Genomic DNA, 18691 nt, shown 5'->3' with positions numbered 1-18691 from the left:
TACTTTCAGATTTATGTTGTGTGCATTACGCAAGCCGACGTGAAACTGAAGGTAATCCAACCCCCGGGCAGTGAGGAGGGAACTCCCCCTCACATAGCCTGGGGGTTGGATCACACGAAACGAAGTGCCTAAAAGGACAAGCTATCTCGTCCTTGGCAACCTGGAGGGAATGCCAAGGACGAGATACCTCGTCCTTGGGACTTAAGAGGTTAAGCCTTCATCATCGGAACGGTTGTCGGCGGGACCACCGTCAACATATATCTTTTCTACACCGTCCACAAGCAGCTGTGTCGCCGAAGCAAGGCAGCCCGCTCACACCAATGTCGTCCATGGAAGGTCGTTCGTCGATGATCACAATTAAAATGTCTTAGCCTACGGCCAAAGCTTTGCTCTCGAAGGCCTCGTCGACGGCTAAACAGTCTTCGTCCATGACGAAACACGTTCATCCACGAAGTTGGGTATCTCACCATCAGATGATGTTGTGTCTTTTCACACTATAATACCTAAATCAGCTGAGCTGTATACGATTCAGGTTTCCTGAGAAGAAAAGAAGTCTGTGCTCTGAGCATAGAGACAAACGCAGATCTTTGACAACCATCCCAATTCTCGACACTATATGGGAAGCAGGCGAGAAAATATTATCTACTCCTTTATCTACCCCCGCTCTGGTTTGTCGTCTGGAGAAAAAATAAATGGCTCCTGATACAGTTCCCTTTTGCCTAAGGGGACACCCTAAGTCTGACTCTCTAATCACGGTTGCAGCAAGGAAAAAGCTAGCTAACTCGTCCTCGCTGTTGAAGGCAAGCGTCCCCAAAAGGCATTACCCTCCCTGCAATGAGAGGCAATAAAAGACGCACCCAAAAGGGAATGAGGCTAGGACCAAGTGCGGTTAAAAGTAAAAGGTTCAAATCAAATAGGGCATGCAAAGGACTCTGCAAGCTCCGAGAGCGCTCTGTCTGACAATAAAAAAAAAAAATATTTATTACACAATTTCGTCATAGACACCTACACACTATAGGGGGCACATAATCCTGGGGATTGGGTGGCGTCGACTAACTATAGGTGCAGTTGTGACGAGCCGCTTCGTGGTTGGAGGACATCAACCTGGTGCCAACGTGGGGCGGATAGGTCAGCTGGGCTCATCGGGGTGTTGCTGCCAGGCCAGGTGCGGTCAGTGTCGTTGATGGACGGGTGCCCTGACTTTCTGCCCTTGTGGCCACACATACAACATTCATTCATTTAGATAATTCCGGTTGCCCTGTAAATCCTGCAATAGGTTACTCTAAAGGTTAATGAGACACAGGAGGAATACATATAATGTGAGGCTTTACCAATACATCAAGACACTGTTACTTCTGACCTGTTGACCGGGTCTCATAAACCTGGGGGTCTGGTCTGAGTGCATGGGGTGAGCTGCACTGTCATTCTGGTCTCGTTAGATGTAGTAAAGAATTACTTTATGATGTGTTAGTACAGGGTTGAATAACTGTTTCCCAAGGCCCATTAATTTAGGGTGAACCGGAGGGCCACTGGATCAACAAGGGTGTACCTCTGGCCCCTTGGGGCGGTGGGGTTTTAGGACCGGGTTGTAAATAATTCATTCGGCCGACCATGGCGGTCTGGGACACGGGGGGAGGCGAATACTTGAAGCGGGTTCAGCAGAATGGGGGGAGGTGAGGCTGGGCTGCTAGCACACCAGCTTGTCCTGGCGTGCCTTGGTGGGACGGGAGGGGAGATGGCCTTGGGTGTGTGTGTGTGTGTGTGGGCAATTCTCTGTGCTTAGGCTGCACACTATGTAAAACAAGGAAATGATTAATAAAGTTGGTAATATTAAAACGATCACACATTTCTACAGTCTATACATTCGTATAATTTTTTATATTTGTCTACAATAATTTGGCAGTGTTACATACATCATTAAACATTGGACGACTATATTTTAGCAATGTCGCACGGTAATAACTGAATAACACATGAGGTAGCATTAGGTTTGATGGTGTACTCAGAAGCATGGAAGCAATACATTCAGAGACGATAATCCATTTTCATTCTGGCTTGTACATTTAAACGTGTCCCTCTATGCACATACATACATACACACATGCTTGCAGTAATGCTTCATTTGCCTTCCTTTTTACTTAGCAGCATTCGTTAGTTAACCCTAGGCGGTCAGTATCAATTTCTTTTCATTACACATGGTACCGTATATGAGCTGAGACCATGCCTGTTTTACCAAAACCTATGAATTACTTCTTCCTTAAACATGGGTGTTTATATTTGATTTAGCAACCTTTGTAAACCGTCAGGCACTGGAGTGTGGCTGGACATCTACAAGGGTTCATACAAAGAGGGTATTGACATCATATATTTTACATGTTATGGGTTAGATGCAGGCTCGAGGCCTGTTCTGTTAGGATGGTTTTCTGATATTTACCAGGCTTGAACCACGAGTCAGGTCACTTCGGGGGCAGTGATGTACTGCAGAATGTGAATGATACAGTGTTTGTTTTGATACTTGTTCGTGTCTGGTTTCTCGTGAGAACAGGCCTTCAGCGGATCTGCCATGGAGCGGAGGCGCCAGGGGAAGGGCATGGCTCTCTGTGAGTGGGGGCCAAGCTGCAGCATTCGCATGCAGGCTGTCTTGTTGGGTTTCAGGTTGTCAGTATCTAAAATGGAATCCTGATGCTTTCTAAAATGGTATCCATGATACAGCATGATCAGTCCTGTGTGTCGATCAGTAGTCACCCCGTCACCTGGGCCTGGTGACAGGGGGACCCCTGACGAGCCACGAACCTCACAAGGTGGGGCATGCAGGGGCGGGGGGACTCCTGGACCTATCCTCCCATACACTGTTGAAAGCCCCTCCGGACAAAGAAGGGCAGAGCTGGAAACCATGGGAAGCAAAGTGTCATCAGCAGCTTCGCTCACTGTGAGAGCAGCTAACGTGCTGGCAATGACAGCAAGATTTGACAGGGAGCGCTGGCTGAGGATGTCTAAACTGGCAAAGCATCTGCCACAGAATTCCAAGACGAGGTAAAAGCCATTGTAGCGGTTGGTGAAGCCACATCCGATCATGATTGACTCAGCGGTAGACATGGCCGAATATGGGTTCAGATAAATGACCCATGGTACAGTGCTCTGGAGACAGGTATAGATGAAGGCGACCAACTTCAGGCCTGAGGTGCAGGCCCAAATCCTGGACATGCCTTTTGATGGGTAGGAACTTATCTGCAAAAAAATAGAGGACCAACTCAAAAGAATCAAATCGATATGGACACAACAAGGGCAATAAGCTCGCTGAGAGATAAGGACAAAGACTGCCATACATTTCGTGCCTTTCGGGGCTACACCCTAAGATACAGAAGGTACAACAGATCTTTCAAAACCCAATGATCCTTCTCCACCTCATACCAAGCAGGCAACAGGTGCCAACAGTCGATGACGAGATAACACATGCAAAGAGGAAGGCGGGGGTCGGGCCAAGCAAGGGCACAGGGTAAGAAAAATTTGCAACATCTCTGTGAGACCCACATCGCACCCCTGTGGTAGGGCGAATAAGCCAACACTTACACCATTCGTAAGAAAAAAAATCTGACAGGTGTGCTACCAGTGGCAGCACAACTCAGGCGCAAAGGGATCGAGGTGTTCCCATACTTAGACGACTAGCTAATAAAGGCAAACTCTGAAAGGGTCAAAACCGCAGCAGTCGCACAGACAACATCAATGCTGGAAGTTCTAGGGTTTTCCATCAACAAACCCAAATCATTGTTGGCACTGCCTCAAACCGTCCCCTTCCTCGGAGCAGAGTTGAATACTTGCATTCTTAATCCGAAAAGATTACTGCAATGCTAGGGCTGGTTTCTTGGTTTCTTGACAATGCCTCCTCTGCGGTATGTCGGTTAAAATCCTTTCTGGGCATGATGTTCTCCTGTATATACCTGAATCCCAACTGCAGGTTACGAACGAGACCCGTTCAGGAAACGCTGGACAACCAATGGACACAAGGCTACAGCTCGTGAGAAGATGTCGTAAACCACACAGAGCCCTTTCACAAGGCACTACAGTGGTGGGCCAAGGAAAGGAATCCAAGTCAAGACATGCCGTTTCAGGCACCCTCATCAACGCTACTACTCGGAACAAATGCATCCCTGTCAGGCTGGGGAGCACATCTCGGGCAGCTGCAAGCAAAGGGCGCATGGTTGCCAAATGACCTGCACCTCCACATCATTGTCTTAGAACTCCTAGCTATACATTGGGCGCTGAAATCTTTCCAGCCGGTGCAAACAGGCCAAGTGGTCACAGTCCAGACAAACAATGCAACCCCCATTCACTACACCACCACACAGGGAGGCACAAGGTCAGTAATTCTGTCAGCAGAAGCGCAGGAAGGTATTCAAGCACAGAGTCCAAGTGAGGGCAGCGTTCGTAGCTTCTCAAGCGTGAGTGGCGATAAAGGACATGTAGAGCTGCCACCTGGAGCACGCTCCATAAGTTTGCCATGCATTACTGCTTACAGAAGACACTTAGAAGGGAGTCAGCGGTCCTACTGCAACCTGTTTTCGTAAGGTAGGAGCAGCCTATGTCTCCCTCCTTCCCATCCATGGTTACCTAGCATGCGTGACAGTTAAAGTGCTCTACTTAATGAGGTTAAAAACCTCAACTGTATTTTCAAGGGCATAACATGCTTCACTGCTTGGTATTCTATTCAAACATGAGAATCTTACCTGTAACTGTATTTCTTCAGCATTGCTATATATATATATATATATATTTCTGAGGCTTGTGCAATCTGCTTAGATCACATGCTGTGCATAGGGACCCAGAGTAGCAAAGAGGCCAGCAGTCATCCAAACGTCCAAAATGTTCTTTAATGAAATGCCATGGACATGAGAAAAATGCGGACAACGACGCGTTTCGCGGCAAAGCTAGCCGCTTGATCACGATGAGGGTGCAGAAGTCCATTTAAACCCGTATATTCTCTATGGAATACAAGGATAGATTGTCCAGAACAATGGTAGCCATTTTTTCCCACAAAATCCGCCATGTTTGAAAGTGTTTAAACCCACAGTAGGTTACCTTAAAAAACATTGAATTGCATGCAATAATTTGTTAGGCAGATCCAATTGGCTGGCGATATATCGCTTTTCTCAACATGTAAACCACACATTTTAAACTTCAGTAAGTGTCCTCCTATTGCACATGTTACGTTTATAAATGTATTATTCATTTTTTTTTTAAAACAAATGTGTGATTTAAAGTGTGTATTAAGTCAGATCTATATATATGTGTAGTGCTGCGTGTGTCGTGTTTATTTATTAGTCTAAAACACGTTTGTCTAATGTAAAAAAACACGCTGACAAAGTACCAATATATTCCATACTGATCACTAGTCGCAATCCTGGACAATTTGCAAGATATTATTCCTGCAATTCATAAATGAATTGCGAAAAGCTATGTGTCAATGTAGCTAGTGACATATATTCGAAATTATCATACATCATATTGTTGATAGGCTATGTGATGAAAGTGCAAGTGCCATAATGCATCACGGGCTGCTTTTTGAATAAACCGCAAGTGCATGTGCAAAATCGCAATAACTAACCCCAACGGGTAATGTGCAAATAGAAATATAGCACCATAGAAATCCTATACAAGGATATATATTTAATTTATTCAAGGAACACCCGAATTTTATCAAAGCTTCAAACAAGCTTTCTTGCTTCAATTCTAGGTTCCGCCTAGACTTTGGTCTAGGTCCTCATATTTCTCTACAATGGACAGACGATGATCTTCCACACCTTCATTCGCTGGGTTGGTCACCCTTCGGCTGGGACGCTGGTGAAGTCGGTGCCTGGTTGATCTGCCGGAATGCAAGTTCAACTAAATTAACCATGGCCACCGTCCATCTGGTAGTTTCTCCTGAAATTAATCTGTTCCACAGGTTTGTTAACAGCGGCAGGAGATGGGTAGATCTATTTTGTTTGGTATTGGGGCAGTTTATCACAAGATGTCTCAGAGTTCCGACCTCGTCTGCCTTTTTAAATAGACGGCATCCCTTTTTATCTTTTGATCCACGGATAGTTATAATTTCCTGTGTTAGCAGTAGATTTAGTCTAGCTTTCATAAAGAGCGATCTCTTTCTTTTTTCCGGAAATTTAGCACAGTCATTTTGAGGTTTTTTCAGTTTATTTAAAAGTCAGCGGAAGCTGAGTTAGGAGTTTGTTCTCTACCGCTTTCTCAGTCGTGTGTATCCAGTCCATCTCTTCCATTTTTTGTTTCATTCTGTCTGGATTTTCTTTTAGCTCTTTTTCCGTGCACGCTATTTCAGTTAGTTTTTCTTTTCTGTTTTTGACCCATTTTTTTAGGGCTATGCATTTACCAATTTCGATTTCATATTTAATGATGTTATATACGGGTAAGGTGTCAGCCATGATGATTTTCCTATAGAACTTTGGTCGACCATAGATGACAGGACACTAGACCCAATTCTCTTCTGATGGCCGGCATGGAGGTCGACTTAGGTAAGCCTAAGACTGCTTTCCAGACCAGGCCTTCCAATTTATTCCAGAGAGGACGTGGGAGATACAGAGAGGCTTCCATTCCATACGCCAGGGCCGGTACCACTTTGGTCTTATAAAAGTTTATCGCAGGAATTATTGAGAACTTCCCAAACTTATTGTGAACTGTTCTCATTTGCGAGGTTAATCTTTTGGCTTTGTCCCATAGCATGTCTTGCATTGCCTTATCCGTTCCTGAACTATCAATTTGGACTCCCAGGTATCTGATGTTTTTTACCGATTCTATTTTGGTATTGTCGAGAAACCAGGTCAGCTGTTGGGTTTATTTATTGGGAGCTTTCTCGATTGTCAGGATTTTTGTTTTGTTTTTGTTTATCTCAAGATGGTTTTCGTCAATGTATTTCGCCAGGTTGGATAATTTGCGTTGCAGGCCAATCTTCGTCTGGTCAATTAAGATAACATCATCTGCGTACAGAAGTCTGCGGATGAAGGTTTTACCAATCTTCGGCGGGAAAGCCCTAATTTTTGCTTCAGAGTGCTGGAAATCTCCCAAGAATGCAATAAATAGGGCTGGGGCCAGAGGGCATCCTTGTTTCACCCCTCTGTTTAATTTTGATTTCATCTGATAGTGTTCCTTGTTGTTTTAGCTTAACTCTTATAGTAGTTTGTGAGTGCAGAGCTTTTAATCGGTCAAGCACCTTTGCCGGACAGTTCCAGGCAAGTAATTTCGACCACAGCAAATTGCGATCTATTTTGTCAAACGCTTTCGAAAGATCGACGAAAGCTAAATACACTTTGGGGGCACCTTCCTTCACTTAGGCTTTCAAGATGTTGATTATCATGATGTTGATCATCGTACTGCTATTTTTTTGGAAACCCATTTGGAGATTATCTTTTGAAGGTGCAGTTCTTTCCCAGGTCCTGAAATGATCTAACAAGAGTGTTGCTTACATTTTTCCAATAATATCGATTAACGCTATCGGCCTGTAACTCTGGGGGTCCTCACAATTCCCTTTCTTGTAGACCGGCACTATGACTGCTTTCTGCCATGTCTCTGGAATCTGTTTTGCATTGGTGTATTTCATAGAGCTTAAACCCTGCCATCTCATTGTTTAGGGTCATAAAGGACCAAAGGAGGTGGAGGCACTACACACGCAAACGCCTTTTCAGGCATAATGCAATTTGTATTGCTTTGTTCCTGTGAGGAAATAATTTACATATAATTATTTTAAATTACCAAGGATTCCCAGTCTGACTACAGGGAATTTCCAAGCATGTGAATCTATCAAATATACCAATGCTGGAGAAATACAGTTACAGGTAAGTGTGAGAAACCTGACTGTATTCTCCCACCTAGGGATATTCCATTCAGGTGGCCAGGGAAGGGCCATCGCTTTTGGATCCCGACACTGGAGGTGGACAAGCGAGGGAGGAACACCTGATTGGAGGGTCTTGGGGGATTGGGAGGTGAATACCCGAGGGTGGGACATGGTATTCCCCCTTTTCCAATGATGCACCAACCCACTCTCCCTTAGTCTTAATGGGATATTTCCAATCACACCCCATCTCCCCCTCCCATTTCCAATAAATACTGGGACAAAGAGGCAACTGGGAGCAATGAGGATTACCCATAGAAACAACATAGGGATACAAAGTGAGGCTTACCATATAAAACCGTCTCACTAATAGGCAGGCAAGATCAGGCACATTTCCCTAACTGTGCACACCTGACTCCAATTGACTCCCACCTTCAGTGTAAAAAGGGTGGTTCTGCCAGAATTGGAGCGCAAACTGGGGATGTTGACTGGACCAGAGGAGCCAAGCAGCAGGGAGCTGCAGGAAGAGAAGCCTGGAGGATCCGGAGGGGAATGGCGTGCCGAGACGCTGGCCTGGTGTTAGTGAGGGGCTGCAGCGTGCCTAGGGAGCCGTTTCTCCAGGAAGCCGGAGCGAGGCAGCCTTTATCCTGCTGGCAGTGTTCAGTGACATGCTAATTTCCCCTGGTACATGTGCCGGTCCCAAGGGTGCCTGAGGGGCAGGTGGTGAGCCCCTGACCTCGACGCAAACCCATTTGACCTGCTCGCCGGCGCCACGCTACTGTTGGTGAGTCTCATGAGACAGAGAATCTCGGTAGCATGCGGTTGGCTGGAGAGGGAGCAGGAACGTTGTTGAGAGAAGAGCCCGGTGAGCAAAAGCGTGAGGAAAGCAAGCGAAAGCTGGAAAGTGGTGAAAGAAAGCAAAGCGAAGCAAGAGAAAGGTAAAACCAAAGCGAAGGTAACGAAAGTTGGAAAGCGGTAAAAGAAAGTAAAGCGTAATGACAGAAAAGGTGCGCTAGAGGTGTGGAAGAAATGAAAGGCAGCAAAGTGCGCTGGTGGTGCAGAAACAGCCAAGAATATCTCTTGCAAGGTGCAAGAGAGACCTGAAAGTAAGGAGAGGAGTACAAGCGACCCGAAACGGATAGAGACAGCAAAGAGACAGTGCAAAGGAAAATGGACAGTTAAGAGATGGTGCAAGCAACCCAAAAGAAATACAGAAGCTGCAAGAGAAACTGAAGGTGCATGAGAGCACAGTGAAAAGAAGTGTGAAAAGGGCATGGAAAGATGGGAAGAAGATACAAGTGTGGACGGCAGATAAAGAAGGTGTGCAGGAAGCCCAGTAAAGTGGAAAAGGACAGAGTGAAAGCGGCACGGAAGAGGGAAAGGTGGCAGAGATTAAGGAAAAGGGCTAGAGGTCAGAGTGGTTGCGCCTGGAAGGAGAAAAGAGCGCAGTGTTCTCGAAATTATCTGATACTACCCCCATGAAAGAGCTGTACACGACAAGAGCAACCTTTTGTTTGTTTATTGAACTTCGTAAAGAGGGGCCTAGGGTTGGGGGAAGGGAGCCCTGTGGGGCCTAACAGGAACTGTCTTTTTGATTGGAACTGGAAGGATCAAAGCTTGAGGAAGGGAACCTCAGGAGGCTCAGAGGCATTGTGAACTCATTGTGAACTCTATTGACTTACGGCAAGAGCCCTGCATGGAAGGTTCCAAGGCAACCATTTGAGTTTAACTATTTTGAACTGGTAGAACTACACCCATTGGTAAGACTACCTGAAACCAGCTGTGGTTTACATTTCCTTTCTTTTTTTTTTGAGTCACCATTTTTCCTTTAAACCAAATTGGTTAGGGAATTTTCTTCAGAGTGAGGCAAGCATAGGTTTGTACACAGACAAACTTTGCTTTTTGACTTATGGACATCAACGGCCTTTGGAAGCATCAGTTGAGGGAATCATCCTTTAGAGTTGGGGCCGGGTAGGCATTACACCAACCCAAAAAAGTTTGATAATCAAGGTTTTCAAACTGTTACTTTTGAGTGTGTCTCTCTTGATACCATGCCTGTCTCACATAAGTAACAAAGACTTATGGGCAAAAGGTACCTGAATTATGAGGGAATTCTGTCCACCTCACATGTTTGATTGTCTAGATGCCTCTCGATGAAATGTGATACTGTTTTAAAATCAATAAAATGTGTTATAAAAAAAAATTGTTGTTTCTGTCACCCTTTTGAAGAGCATTTTATTTGAGATTGTTTCAATATTTTTCCTATGTTGGTGATTATTGGTCAAGATGGGAAATTCAGAAAGCTAAGCGATTATGTAAATGTTGTCAAAGACATTTTAGAAACTTTGAAACTTATCTTAATGGTCTATGAGGCTTTTCTACCAATCAGGGAACATTATCTACTGATTTTTATTCATGAGCCTTCTTCATTATCTCTACAATTGCTATGGAATCGTTTATTACAAGGCGGTCCGACCAAATTAGTAATATTCCTGTGTAAAATGCTAATTGAAATTAAAATGTACCTTAAAAAAGCAAATAGTAATTATATGAATTATCTCTAATTCCAGCTCAGCCTACCAAAGATCTTATACCTTAAAATATATTGATTTCTAGAGAGAAAACTGCATTAGTAGTTATGGACATAGTGATTTTAAAGTTCAATATAAAATGGTAATTACTTCTTTTAGTGCTTGTTGTATACACATATGCTATTTGTAAATACATATCATTTCTTATTTGTACTATTTTTATGTGTGCATAGAGCTATTTTTGGTTGATGTGTATTGATACATTTTATGTTTCAAATGTGTTTTGTGAATGGTGAAGTGAGATGCTGTGTTATCTGTAATGTTTCATATCTACATTGAGGTATTTTGGTTATGTATTTATATATTTGTTGTATGTCTTATGTATGGTGAAGGGGTATATTAACCATAACATGAAATAAATAAATAAGTCTCAGGGGGTTAAACTTCTTCTTTGGTTAGGCTGAGGCAGTGCTCATCAGACTATATTATTGATGTGTTCCCAGATGACTACCAGTGAGCTCCAAGTAGGTTAAGATTCTGTTGGTAGAAGGTTATCTACTCCAGTTAGTTTGTGATTTATGGTCTGAGGAGATTTTGGTCTCTGCTTGGAGGAAGGCAATGATCTAATTGGGGGCAGTTGGAGGCTAGTGTGTGTTGGTGACATGACTGCACAAAAGATTACTAAGGGCCTGCTTAGATGCACTTACGGGTGTGCTCTGCAGAGAACAGGGGACTGTTTAGAATAGATTAAGTGTCCGTTTGGAGGTAGTTCCTGGGTTAAACATATTTGATTATTTTGCCTGCTCTCAGAGAGTTAAGGGACTGATTTAGTGAAGGACCTACAAGGGGTCTTATAATTTGCTGATGCCTGCCCTCTGTCTCTGTTTTCCCTTAGACTTGGCCACGTTCTGTGCGGATTTATTGCAGGGAAGGAATCCGAATTCATGGAGACACTCACTGATGCAGAAATCATCACTTCCATGACACAGGTCCTCCAGAGATTTACTGGTAAGTTCTGGGCTCTTGATACTGGGGCTTAACTTGTGTAGCACAACACAACTGTTGCTCTGTATAGCAGGTACTGGTACCCCCAGTCCTTCAACTCCTATATTCTAGGCTTGTGGGAATCAAGGGCCTCATTCTCCAAACTTATGGGATGCCCTCAGATGAAAGGGGGTGTAAACCATAAATGCATATGAAAAACAAACATATAAAGGGAGCCAGAAACACATGCTTGGCTACTGTCACACCTCCCTAGTCCCTCACTACCTACTGCACCTCAGTCAATATATTTCTTCTTTTCAATGCTCCTCTTCCTACATAGCAAATTGTTTGTTTGCTTCCAGAGCTTCACCCTCGGCCTGCAGATGATGCCTTGAACTCCTGGCTTCAAACTATGCAATTTCAGTTCAACCCTTCTGACTCTGTCTTCAATGCTCCACTTGATAATTGTCCCTTCTACAACTTTATTTCCTTCTCCAGACTCATAACAGGCACCTCTGTTGGTCCCTCAGCTTTAGGTCTATCTAAAGAAAGTATTAGCTTTCTGCCAGCATTCTTGAAGATGCATAATAGACCCTGATGCCAGCCAGCTGCTCCATGATGCAAAACAAGTGGATCCGTTAATAGTGGCAACCATTTTGTAAGAGCCATTGGAAATGTGTATGTTGGGGCGAAAGTTGCTGAATTTGCTTTAAATGTCTTATTTTAACTTCCTGCTACTTTTATTTTGTATTTTCTTTATATTTGCTTCATTTGGATTGCACTAAACCAGCACACCACAGCACACCACTGAAAGGGTTTCCAATTGGTTCTGCTTTACATTTAGTTTTTCCCATTCCTCTCTTGTAATTAATGTGGTTTGTTTTTTAATGTTACTTTTAATGGATCATCTTTCGATAACTGCGTGACACATTCATGTGTATTCCATTTTTGCGCTGCATATTATTGCTGAGGCTCCCAATCCATAATTCTAAATATGGAAAAAGTCTATTTGTTTAAAAAAAGAAACATTAGGAGCTTTCGATTCCACCCTCATCAAAGTGATATCATGAAGCAGATGGTTGCATTGAGTGTCTGGCTAACATATACCACTAAGTCCCTTTCTCAAGGCTAGTGGATGGAACAGGAATTACCCTAGTGGCCAGGAAACAGCACCCGCTCTGTGATGCAGGCCATAAATGAGGTGTATGGGGATCACCAGGACACCCTCCACCCTTCCCTGGCCTGGTCAGTAGAGCCAACCCCCAACTAGATGTCACCAAAAGTACCTGAAAAGTATCAATATAATGATAAGGAAACACTGGTACGGATTGGGAGGTCAGTCAGTCGTGGATCCACAGAAACCTGAGTTGTGATGAAACAAAGGTTTGCAAGTGCTGCATGCACGAAAGCACAGAGAGTCTATTCTTGAGCGTCCACAGGAATCTGCAAAATTCAGCCTGAAAATTAAAAAGTGGATTCGGGTGATGGAGTACACAGCAGGCAGGAGTTTCTTAAAGTTGCTGGAATGACAACTGCGATGCAAATAATTCCAAGGTTGTGGACAAAGATTTTGAGACCTTGGCTCCATTAGCCAATATACAACAACTGGGCAATCAGTACGTCACCTAAGGTTTATCCAGTCACTGTATACTATGAGAAACCTGAGGGTATTGTCACTCATGACTCCCTTGGATCCTCTGCGCAGGTGGCCACGGAAAGGCCATCGTTATTGGATCCCGACCATGGGGGCAGAGAAGCGAGTGATTATCACCTGGGTAGAGGGTCCGTGGGGACTGGGAGTAGGGTGCCCTTGGACCGAGACATGGCATCCCCCTTTCCCTTGTGACATCCAAACCAACCCTTCTCCAACCTTTATGGGCAAAATGATGGGAGCTGGCTTACAAAAGTAAGCCAGCTCCCATCATTTCTCCGCAAATGACATTTGACAGTACTGGGACGAAGAAGAGGCAACTAAGAGCAATGAAGATAATGCTCTTTTACGACTCTGGTACTGGAACAAGGAAGATGCCTGCTAAGAGCAGTGAAGGTCAGACATGTCCCTTTAATTGTGGTCAGGCAAGGTTCAGTAATCATCCTTACCTGTAGCCTGTCAAGGGTCTGCAGGTGTATAAATGGAGTCCCACCGAATGGCAGAGGAAATACACAGAAGGACCAAGTGGCCGGTGGATGCAGCAGAGAATTCGACAGTGGAGCGTGGGATCTGGCACTCCTTGGAGCAGACTGGAAACCACAAAGAGAGCCGTGCAGGAAGGCTGCCCCTTTCCTTTCTACTCAACGTGCTCGTTCCTCTGTGGGGGAGGACCAGCCCAGGAGTGTCTGAGGGGCCGGGACTGGAACCCTGACATGAACGGAAGAAGGCTATGTGATCTGTGCTGCAGTGCCAACTTCTAAAGCGACCAGTGAGTTTCTGATGCTTGATACAGCCGGTGCGCGCGTGTGTGAACTTGAACATTTCCTGAATACTCTGTATCGGAGTGGTTGCGTGCTGCGGATCAGCACGTTTTCGAAAAGGTCTCTGATCAGTTAATTTGTCAATTACCGAACAAAGAGGAAATACTTTGTATCAGAGTGGTCGCGTGTAGTAAGAGATCGGTTTCGAAGGTCTCCGAACGTTGAACTATTCAATTAAAGTGAAATGAACAGCTTTTGAACTACAGATAAAGGGAAAATGAACCATAAGCGAGAGATGTAATTATTGAATACCGAACTGAACTAAAACCTTGTGTCTAAACAGAATTAAAAACAGTTGGAATCCAAAAAGAGGAAAATAAGTTTAAATCCAGGAAAACCTTCACATATTGCAGTGCTAAAGGGAACATAATTCTCAACAGACCACAATATGCTAATATGACTTTAAAAGAACAGGCACACAGAGGATACTGAAGCCTGATGTACAGTGCCATTTTCAACTTGTGTGAAAGCTACAAATTATCTGAACAAATACTTGAAAATAACATTGACTGAACTGTGGAGAAAAATATATGTTGTGTTTCCTTTCTTGTGAACTGTCATTTGAAACTTGGGGAAGGGAACCCTGAGTACTGACCAGGAACATTTCACTTCAAGGTTGTTTGAACTGTATATTTTGGAACTTGGGGACGGGAACCCTGAGTCCTGAACAAAAGTCTTTAATTTCAAGGTTGTTTGAACTGTATATTTTGGAACTTGGGGAAGGACACCTCAAGACCTGAAAGACTATTTTACCCTAAATCCTAGAAAGGGGATTCTGAGACTTTATTCTGTGCAGAAATATTTCATGCTTGGGAATTGAGCTGGAAGAAATCTGCGACACTGGAAGAAGCTCAGAACTTTATGTTGGATACTCTTTTCTTTTTGGTTGCTGACATCCCTACACATTGTACAGTTAAAGTTGTGAGGGCAAGTATAGGGTTTTGGACACAGACAGATTCCTAAGTTGAACTCTTTGACTGATACTTTCCTTAGTTTTATTTAGGTAGGGAAATCCAACCTTAGCATAGGGCAAGTTAGGCGTTCAACCATCCTAAAATATAAGCTAAATAAAAGCGTTTGTTTGAACTTGAAGTCTGTTGTCTGTGTCATACTTCATGATGCCTTCATAGATGGTGTCAGGAGTAGAATGCGGCTCAACTGATAAAAGTTGGGTAACCCTTGAAAGTGACAGTTACTAGAGCCTCTGATACACCACTCATTAAAATGAACCCAAGTTTCAAATCAGAGGAATTGACACAATCAAGGGAATTACATAGGGGAATCTCTAACCCTGAGAATAATTTTAGGAGAGTTCAGATGGTTATAGACTGAGCGGTTCCACTCTGTCGAGTCAAGACCACCAGACTCAAAGGTCAGAAAAGTGTGGGACCCGAACCCTTCTAAGTCCAAAGATGAGAATAACTTTTCATTCTTTGGGATCCCAGGCCATTCTTCCTATATTGAAAATGGTGGAGGGGAACAGTTACCATCTATTCTGTCCCCAAGAAGGGGTGGTCCCAGCTAGACGGAAGATAATAATTTCTTTAGACCTCTGGTTAGACCTCCCCTCTAGCATGGTTATGTATGGTATGCCAGGCGGAAGGAACAATTTGAAGATATGGCCTCTCCGCCCATGTGAAAATAGACTAGACTTTATACTATGGATTTTAATTGGGTTGGAGGAAAAATTCTAAAGGGATGACTTGATAGGATACTTGGGCTACGAAGCTATCGGGGAAATCCTTCACCTGGCAAACCCAGAAAAATTGTCCAGAATCCTGAAAATTTAGAGGATGAGGGATCCATATAAGAATGACACTCTCAGGGAGACCAATAGCTTTCTCAATTTATCAACACTAAGGGGAAAGTCCCCTCCCCTTAAAATAGGAGGAGATGAATATGTCACTGCCTTCCCCGCTAACCTTAAAGGGGTTGAGTTAAGAGGAAATTCAGCCTACTTTGCATCACTCGGCTGAACCTAAGGGCAGGAAACTCCTCTGTCTGGTTCTCATAGAATCCTCCATATTCTCCACCGAGCGACCTATACAGAACCTTGCGTTTGAGGAATTGAGGACTTCCAGTCCTAATAAGGCCCCAAGACTTAGGGCACCCCACAGTCCCTCGACGAATACCCAGATGTGGATAATCTCAGAAAAAGAGAAGAAAAGGAAGAGATGCCATCCTTTGAGCCCACATCTCCTACAGAGGTCAAAACCGCCCCTTCGTAAAAGACATTGAACGCTCATTAATAAGTCGGGCCTCAAGCAAAGAGGAAATCTCTAGTCCACACTATTCCTTTGGTTCCCTTGATACCTTCTATTGGGGAGCCAGGATATAACCTTAAGCATGAGAGAGGATACAAGGAAGCGAGATAGAGACTATCATATTAGAAGACCAAAGTGAAGGTGAACTAGACCCCTCATGCGAGAAATTTGGATTCCCTATAGGCTACTGGCCCCCAGAACAAGAGTGTTTTTCCTGTGGTAAGCTGGGACTCGCTACAAAATGCTGTCCGTCTAATAAGCAAGAAAGCTCTACCCTACCATCTGAACAGAAATTTGAACAGCGAGACAAACCAATCTTTGGGTTCTCCTTTGCAAACATTATGTGCACCCACTCCCAGGAAGTAACATCTCCTTGGGAACCCAAAGAGGAACAATTACCTCCTAGTTATCAAGAGTTGGAAACATTAGAAATATTGGTTCCAGACACTCTCATGATAGAAGCTAGAGAGGAAAATCTTCTATCTTCTTTTCTTGAAGAGGGTATGGACATATTGCAAGAGGTTGTCCATTGAACGTAGTTGATCCTCCCAATCTGTTGCCACTCGTAGAGCCCGGCCAGACTCCAAGGAGTAAGGAGGAAGGAACTGGGTCATCATTTAATAACGTCTTATACACTCAATCCCAGGAAAAGACGTTAGAAGGGAAGAAGAGGTCTGGGGGGAAAAAGGGAAGAGGCTATAAGAACCAGAGAGAACCTTTGTCTTTTTATATACTGGAGGGAAAACCTCATATAAAATTCCTGTTGCCTTAGAGGGAAAAACTGTTTGGGGAGTATTGGATACCGGAATTAAAGGAAGTGCCATAAGAACGGGGTTACTTCCTCAGGGGTGGAAATCAGTTAAAAAGGAGAAGGTAACATGTGTACATGTCCATACAAAAAGATACTCGATAACACAAATCCCGATTACCATTTTGGGAAAGAAACTAGACCTGACTGTAGCAGTGATTTCCAACTTGCCAGCCCAGTTAGTCCTGGGAAGGGACATTCCCCAATTTGATCAATGGATTTCACGGGTAGCTCAAATATATTCTAAGACTTCTGTAGTTGGACTCCCTCACCTAATGAAACTAAAACCTCCCCAATTTGAAAGAAGTGCTAGTGGGGAGAAAAGTAGTAATTCCTTGGAAGTAAACCTAATATCCCAACAAGAGGATCTAGCCTAAGGGTAATGCAGGGTTTCTTGGACCGTCAATCTTCTTTCTCCACAGTGGAACACAGGGACGCCATTTCACCAAAATGCCAGGGGTAGCAGAAGTGACATCACACAACCCTTGACCCCCCTGATGACATCACAGGAAGTGATGTCATTTGACCCCACCCCAAAGTGATATCGCGGGAAGCGATGGAACACAACCTTTCACCCGTTGACAAAACTGGAAGTGGCATCACATAACATTGTACACTACGAAAAATATGGTTACGATATCACTATTATGAGATGTACATTTCATACAAGAATGGATCGCCATATGTATCGTTAAGATCAGTGTGTATAGGCCTATATTACCAAATTACTGTGAATGCAAGCAGACATCCATGACCAAATGATAATGATGTGTTATTATATAGCACTTACACTTAAGCGCTTTATATATAAAAAATATACACCCAATATCACCCAACCTGTGTTGGTACTCATTTATCGACCTGAGAAGGATGAATGTCTGAGTTGAGGCGTTTAAGAACAGACTAAATCAGTGACTCACCCCCTTTCAAATATTGTATGGAATTCCAGAAAGACACATTATTTGGTATTCCTATTCTTTCTTATTTAGGGTCAGTGCTGAAAGTGTTAGACTGGTGGCACTCCTATTCTTATTTTTCTTCTTTTTTTTAAGGGGCCTGAACAAGAAAGCCAGCCGCTCCAGAAGTAAGGAGTCACGGGAGCATGCATTTCAAAAAAAGAAAAAATGTATTTATTTTGTTTAATTTTTTTTTTAGAGGTCGCAAGGGAGACCTCAGAGGTCGCAAGGGAGACCTCAGAGGTCGCAAGGGAGACCTCAGAGGTCGCATTTGCGACCTCTGGCGTCCCCTAAATGACGTTCCTGGTAGAACACCAGAAAGGCAGAAAGCAAGGTAATGTGGACTTCCTCTCTCGGTGTCCCTGTGAAGCACCTCGGTCCAACCCGCATTGGGGAAGGGTATCTGAGAAACTTGAGGGTATTCTCACTCCTAATCCCCTTGAATCCTCTGCACAGGTGGCATGGTAAAGGCCATCACTATTGGATCCCGACCCCGGAGGCGGAGAAGCGAGGGAGGATAACCTGGGTGGAGGGTCTTTGGAGACTTGAGTGGGGTGCCCTTGGGCGAGATATGGTATTGCCCTTTCCCTAGTGACAACCATCCCAACCCTTCCCCCAACCTTTATGGGCTTTTGTAAGACAGCTTCCATCATTTCTCCACAATTAACATTTGACTACTGTGACGAAGAAGAGGCAACTAAGAGCAGCGAAGGTCAGGCATGCCCCTTTAATTGTGGTCAGGCAAGGTTCAGTAATCACTCACCTGCGGCCTGTCAAGGGGCTGAAGTTGTATAAATGGAGCCCCACCCAATGCCAGAGGGAAGCGACAGGAGAAGGACCAG

General features: G+C 44.1%; 1 protein-coding gene across 4 annotated transcripts in view; it reads left to right on the top strand.

The window, feature by feature from the left end:
* PAOX (polyamine oxidase) overlaps nt 1-18691 on the top strand; it is a 572703-nt gene that overhangs the window by 384215 nt on the left and 169797 nt on the right. For all 4 annotated transcript variants that reach the window (XR_011268680.1, XM_069611145.1, XM_069611143.1 and 1 more), the window contains exon 6: nt 11261-11373. Coding sequence is in view for 3 of the 4 variants with exons in the window: in XM_069611145.1 (XP_069467246.1) it covers nt 11261-11373 (113 nt within the window). In the remaining variant the exon portion in view is untranslated. The remainder of the gene's footprint in view (nt 1-11260; nt 11374-18691) is intronic.

The sequence above is a fragment of the Ambystoma mexicanum genome, chromosome 8 (genome assembly GCF_040938575.1).
Source record: "Ambystoma mexicanum isolate Mex_15411 chromosome 8, UKY_AmexF1_1, whole genome shotgun sequence".
Classification (NCBI taxonomy): domain Eukaryota; kingdom Metazoa; phylum Chordata; class Amphibia; order Caudata; family Ambystomatidae; genus Ambystoma; species Ambystoma mexicanum.
Note: the sequence above shows the minus strand (reverse complement) of the source record. Positions and strands in the feature narration are given on the sequence as shown.